Source organism: Anarrhichthys ocellatus, unplaced genomic scaffold (genome assembly GCF_004355925.1).
Source record: "Anarrhichthys ocellatus isolate YVR2014 unplaced genomic scaffold, GSC_Weel_1.0 scaffold432, whole genome shotgun sequence".
Lineage (NCBI taxonomy): Eukaryota > Metazoa > Chordata > Actinopteri > Perciformes > Anarhichadidae > Anarrhichthys > Anarrhichthys ocellatus.
Genome location: NW_022280406.1, coordinates 6,379 through 12,957, shown reverse-complemented (window position 1 = coordinate 12,957; position 6,579 = coordinate 6,379). Strand labels below are relative to the sequence as shown.

Sequence of the window (6,579 nt, the reverse complement as noted above, 5' to 3'; positions counted from 1 at the left end):
CCCCCCCCCCCCCCCCCCCCCCCCAAAGAAATGTCCCATCAGCCTCCTGGTTCTCCACCAGGATCCATCTTCAGCCAATCCTCACAAAGAAAGACAAACAAAGACAACAAAAGAGAAACAAATGGACAAAGAACCATAAAAATACTAAATAGTCTGTTGACTTAATATCTGAATTTTGACTTTGCATCTTGTCATTTTTAATAAAAACAAGGAAAATAAAACACACTTGATGATTTAAGATAAAGAAACAGAATACATAACATAAGATGGACAATAAACCCAGTGAATAATAACTGATATTATTAAGATCAGTAATGTATCATAATGTCATCGTCTAAGACGTCGTCTGATTTAACCTCTTTAAGGTGTGACGTTCATTAAAGTCCAGATCTCACTATTGTTCATAAAGGATTCAGCAGAAAGTTCACAGCAGTTATAATTTGTACGCTCATTTTAAAATGGAGTAAAAAAACAAAAAGGAGCAAAAGAGATCTAGAGTGAAGTGAAGGTAGATCCCAGTAATTAAGAATGTAATAAAACATGAAACATTTTCTCTTGTATTTTGTTGCTCCGAGCCGACAAACATTTGCTTTTGTCCGTTATTATTCTGCGTAATATGAAGTCATTTACTGCAGACTTTCTGAGTTGTTGTTCCACCTTGAGGAGCGTTCACGTCAACTTTCCCGTTCTGGAAGTCAGTTTTCTGAACAAACGCCCCAAATGTTAAGAAAACTCCAAATAATATATTTACCCTAAAAACCAAATGATCAGGACTGACCAGGGTGAAGGAGCTGAAGTTGGTTCCTGATGGACACGAGACCTCAGACCTCCCTCCCTTTCTCCATCCATCCATCCCTTCCTCCCTCGCTCCCTCCCTCCTTCCCTTCCTCCCTCCTTCCCTTCCTTCCTCCCTCTCTCCCTCCATCCCTTCCTCCATCCCTTCCTCCCTCCATTCCTCCCTCCCTCCATCCATCCCTTCCTTCCTCCCTCCCTCCTTCCCTTCCTCCCTTCATCCATCCCTCCCTTCCTCCCTCCATCCATCCCTCCCTTCCTCCCTCCCTCCTTCCCTTCCTCCCTCCTTCCCTTCCTCCCTCCATCCATCCCTCCCTCCCTCCCTTCCTCCATGCATCCCTCCCTTCCTCCCTCCCTCCCTCCCTTCCTCCATCCATCCCTCCCTCCCTTCCTCCCTCCATCCCTCCCTCCCTCCCTCCATCCATTCCTCCCTTCCTCCCTCCCTCCCTTGCTCTTCCTCACCATCGACTGTCGAGGACCCTCCAGCCCGTTGAGCTCCATCTCTTCACTCTCTGTCTCAACACTCACACGTTCTATAGATCTATAGAGAACATCTGAAGCTCACATGTCTGTCGTCGTCATATTTTATGAAGTCATCTCCTTAAAGAAAGAAACAGATTTCTGTGTTCTTGTGGTTCTATAAATGTAGTTTAAATGTTTAAATGGATTTATGGATTAAAGCAGAATATGCTGAGATAAAAAACATGTAGTGAGTTTATATAAATGATTCCACTCATCAACGCTCTGGACTTATTAGAGACAATCCTACTAAAGCTGCACAAGAGACAGGAAGTGAACACGGGACACAAGAGGCAGAGAACTTCAAAATAAAACAGGAAACAAACTAAACACAAACCATAACTGTGACAGAAATAATGAGCAGATTGTTCACAATTACATTTTTACCAAAATCTGTTCTTAATACTTTTCACTTCTTAACACAAGCTACTGGCTGGACCTTTGTTTCACTGAGCAACAGAAGCTTTTGTCCTTTCTTTTACTTTGTAGGGATCATTTCTGGGTGATTATTATTATTATTTATCTCCACAATCATCATTTTGTCTTTGTTTTACACTCAATGTTTCGGTTTTAAAGCTTGAATTGAGATTAATTACAAAGGTTCAGATGTTAAACCAGAGCTGAGGAACAAACGACTGTAACGTTTGTATTTGTTGTATTTTTTCCACATGAATTCAAATAAGAAAGCAGTTTGTGGGCGTTTCTTCTGGTTTGTATTTTAACGAACATTCAATGTGCTTGTTAAGATGTTTAAATTTCGGGAACATTGTACAGTGAGTGATCCAGGTTGTTGGTTCACTGACTGTTATTATGGGATGGTCCACCACCAATTGGTTGTTTGGTGTCTCAAGGCTCCACGCAGCGGGACGTCATCGCTGCTGGATGAGACGTAGAGATGAACACTTTGAAGGTTTATTCTGTGATTGTTCTGCTGCTCAACACCTCGAGTGTGTTGAGTGGCTCTGGGTGCAAAGCATTATGGGTAAACGCTGACCCCCCCCCGGCGTGTCCTGTGTTTTGTTGTGATTGCAGAACACGTGACTTCTAACGCCAGCGATAGTGAAAGTAGCTACCGTAAGTGTGACCGTCAACGCTAACAAGCTAACCGCTAAACTTAACGAGCACGAGGCGCCGATTGGCCGATAACAGCATGACATCACAGACGCAGCTGATGGTGCGAGCGTCTGCACTGAAGCTCCTGACTCGGCATGTAGAACTCAAAGAGTGACTTTAGAGTATTATCTAGTCGTTACTAATGGAAGTCCTTCACTCACCAGTAATCCTTTGTGTTGTTAACACTAAACACGTAACATGTGTTTAAAGGGTTACCCTAACCCAACATCTTCTTCAAACGTAACCATAACTCTGATTATTATGACAAACAACGTTATAAACACCTTTCATACTTCGGTCATTGGTCACCAGATGAGGGGATTTTTTTTTGTCCTTAAAGGAACAGTGTGTACAAGAAATGGAATATAATACTAAGTAGGTTTTATTAGTGTATAGTCACCTGAAAATGAGAGCATTTGTATTTTTGTACATAAATACATACAGAGTCACAGAGTCCGCCATGTTCTACAGAGGCCCAGAAGGGACAAACCAAACACTGACTCCAGAGAGAGACGTTCACGTTTTTTGGTTTCGTGGTTTTCCTCCGCGATTAATAAACGGGAGAAGTTTCAGTTGGTTGCAATCTGCAATCTCACCTCTAGATGGCGCCAAACCGTACACACTGCACCTGTAAAACTTGTGACTTTTGACTATTTTTATTTTTTATCTGTAATACGGTAGACACATGTTTTCATCTCTGAGATGTAGTACAGCAAAAAGTAAATATTAATATGTGGTTACTTTCAAACACAGCTCCTTTGTCCTGATTCTGTAAAAGGCTCCTGAACACACCCATCGCCGTCAGCTTTTTATTTAGTGAAAATCAGCAGAAATGAATCTGAATATTCAGATGAGATCAGTGTTTTTGTTTAGAAACACAGCGATGATGTCACACATTGAGTCATTGCTCCTCTTCCTCCTCTCCTTCTTCTTCCTCCTCTTCTTCCTCTTCCTCCTCCTCTTTCTCCTCCTCTCCTAACGTTCTCTCTCTTTGTTGTCAGGTGGGCAGGAGGAGTTGGTTCTTTCCTACGAACCCGTCGCTCAGCAGGAAGGTAGGAGACCAGAACCACCTGAACTCACCTTATTATTGCTATTATTATTAGCATTATTATTATTAGCATTATTATTATTGCTGTTATTATTATTGCTATTATTATTGTTGTTATTATTATTAGCATTATTATTATTATTATTGCTATTATTATTGTTATTATTATTATTAGCATTATTATTATTATTACTGCTATTATTATTAGCATTATTATTGTTATTGTTATTATTATTATTAGCATTATTGCTATTATTATTATTATTGTTGTTGTTATTATTATTCTGAAGACGATTTGTTTTTTGTTTGACGAGATGTTCGTGTTCACAAAGTAAAAACAACAAAACTACTTCATGCATTCAGATTCAAAGTTTTAACTGAATTATGTCCAAAGATACAAATATTCTATATGTAACTCACATGACGTGATCTTGAATTAGTCGTTGAGGGTTTTGCAATCAGAAAATACAGAAAACGGAACATTTTTAAAATTCATACAAAAATTCTTTTTAAAGATTTTTTGCAGATGTTTTAGACCGAGTCCTTAAACAAAGACGTTTATTTTCGTTTGACTTAAAATGTCTTTTTTTTTCACCAGATAATCGTTTTGTCATTTTATTGAAACTTATTTCACATCAGATGAACTCGTATGAAGTGTGTTTTAAGAAGCATATACTTTATTCTGCTCTTTTTTCTTCATGTTTGATGACGTCGTCGACCTCGATGTCGATCAGATTCATAATTTTTTATTATATTCAGATTCCAGCTTTAAACATGTAGATGCAGAGTTCAAACAGGAAGTCTCTGATCACTTCCTGTCTCCGTCCTCTCCGACAGTGAGCTACACCCGTCCCGTCATCGTCCTCGGCCCCATGAAGGACCGGATCAACGACGACCTCATCTCAGAGTTCCCCGACAAATTCGGCTCCTGCGTTCCTCGTAAGTCCTCGTAGATAGGACCCGAGAACCCGTCGACTCGTAGCGGGACGTGTTCAGGTTAACCTCTTCCTCCTCTTCCTCTTCCTCAGATACGACCCGGCCGAAGCGGGACTACGAGGTGGACGCCAGAGACTATCACTTCGTGGTGTCCAGAGAGCAGATGGAGAAGGACATCCAGGACCACAAGTTCATCGAGGCGGGGCAGTACAACAACCACCTGTACGGGACCAGCGTGCAGTCGGTCCGAGAGGTGGCCGAGAAGGTACCGAATCAGACACCCCGTGATCCAGATACCCCGTGATCCAGATACCCCGTGATCCAGATACCCTGTGATCCAGATACCACATAGTTTATTTTATTTTATTTATTTTGCACAATTTAAACAATAAAATAATAATAAACAAACTTAACATAAATAAAATCACAGAGCAGGAAGAGGCAATCACCATGTTTATCTTTTCACGCTCGTATCTTCTGATCTTCATCTGTATTATGAGCTCACGTATGTTTATATATTAACCTTATTTTGTATCCTTTTTATGAAGGAGCTTCAGTCAAACGTTGATGCTCAGATGAACTTCGATAAAACAATAAATCTTTATCGTCAGAGCTCAGCTCACCACGTTAACGTTCTGTTCAACACGCTGAAGCATTTAAACTTTGCTTCTTTACATTTGTTTTCAGCAAATTACAGTTAGTTTTGTGTGATTCATCACAGAAACACTGGATGCTGATGGAAGTGTTTCCTTCTTCTTCTTCTGTGGTTTTCAGGGTAAACACTGTATCCTGGACGTGTCGGGGAACGCCATCAAGAGACTCCAGCTGACTCAGCTTCATCCCATCGCCGTCTTCATCAAACCCAAATCTGTAGAGAACATCATGTGAGTCTCACCTCCACAAGAGATGATTGTTTTAGTTCTTTGCTCCTCCCCCTCCTCTTCCTCCTCCTCTTCCTCTTCCTCCTCCTCCTCCTCCTCCTCCTCCTCCTCAGTGAGCTCTGTGTGACGTTGTTTCTCCTTCAGGGAGATGAACAAGCGTCTTACGGAGGAGCAGGGCAGGAAAACCTTCGACAGAGCCACTAAGCTGGAGCAGGAGTTCACCGAGCATTTCACAGGTGAGCTGGCTCCGCCCCCTTTCTGTTTGGATGGAGGTAAACGGTTTCACGCTTCACAAACAACCTTTATGAGAACAACTCGTGTTCCTGTCTGACAGAACATGCCGGAGACTGTATCTCATGATTACAAGGAAACGCAGATTTCACAAGATCATTTTTATTTGAATGATAGAAAATGTTCTTGTGATTCTCTCACAACTACAAGACAACGCTCCCAATAATGCTGACTCTGCTTCCTGCCTTTCAGCCATCGTTCAGGGCGACACTCTGGAGGAGATCTACGACCAGGTGAAGCAGATCATCGAGGAGCAGTCGGGTCCGTTCATCTGGGTTCAGTCCAAGGAGAAGTTATGAGGATCAAAACTCTGTCCTCTGCTTTTATTTTGAAAGGATCCTCTTCCTGATCAAATGACGCCACACACACCGACCGACCGGAGAGTTTTATTTTGTAGTTGTTTGTTGTTTTGGGCCTGAATAAGACTCATTGTTGGGTTTCCTGACCAGCAGAGTCACGCACACAGGAAGTATGATGACATCACACGCAACACGGTACAGCTCCTTAATGTTTAAGGGAGGAGGAGGAGGAGGAGGAGAGAAGAAGAGGAGAGAGAAGGATTCATCTTTCTGTTTCCATCTGAAGGAAGCAGAGACACAAAACAGAACTTTGCACGTTTGAGCTTCAGCAGCATGTCGGTTAATAACCCGTTTATTTCCCATCAGCCCCTTCAGCCTCTGACCTCACCGCTCTTCTTCTTCTGATCTGAACTTCATCGTTTTCTCTTCTCCTCTTTCTCCCCCCCTCCTCTTCTTTCATCTTCCTCCTCCTCTTCTTCCTCCTCCTCAAGGGCGCTGTGGAGGGTTTTAAAGCGGTGATGAAGAATCTCTCTTCGCTTCATCGAGTGTGATTTTATTCTGCTGAACATTGTGAAACATTTCTTCTGTCCCCGTTTGATGAGGTCAAAGGTCACAGAGTTCACTCTGGAAACATTTCCTCGACTCGTTTCTGTCTTCAAAGGAATCTGAAGCCTCGTGTCCTTCAAAGGAATCTGAAGCC

General features: G+C 42.0%; 1 protein-coding gene across 1 annotated transcript in view; it reads left to right on the top strand.

Annotated features, from left to right (window-relative positions):
• The window catches only part of dlg1b (discs large MAGUK scaffold protein 1b), a 31,535-nt gene extending 25,225 nt beyond the window's left edge, over positions 1-6,310 (top strand). The window contains exons 14-20 of the mRNA XM_031879778.1: positions 2,344-2,385; positions 3,426-3,476; positions 4,310-4,411; positions 4,501-4,673; positions 5,183-5,292; positions 5,434-5,525; positions 5,773-6,310. Coding sequence (XP_031735638.1) covers positions 2,344-2,385; positions 3,426-3,476; positions 4,310-4,411; positions 4,501-4,673; positions 5,183-5,292; positions 5,434-5,525; positions 5,773-5,879 — 677 coding nt within the window. The 3' untranslated portion in view covers positions 5,880-6,310. The remainder of the gene's footprint in view (positions 1-2,343; positions 2,386-3,425; positions 3,477-4,309; positions 4,412-4,500; positions 4,674-5,182; positions 5,293-5,433; positions 5,526-5,772) is intronic.
• The last annotated feature ends 269 nt before the right edge of the window (positions 6,311-6,579 follow it).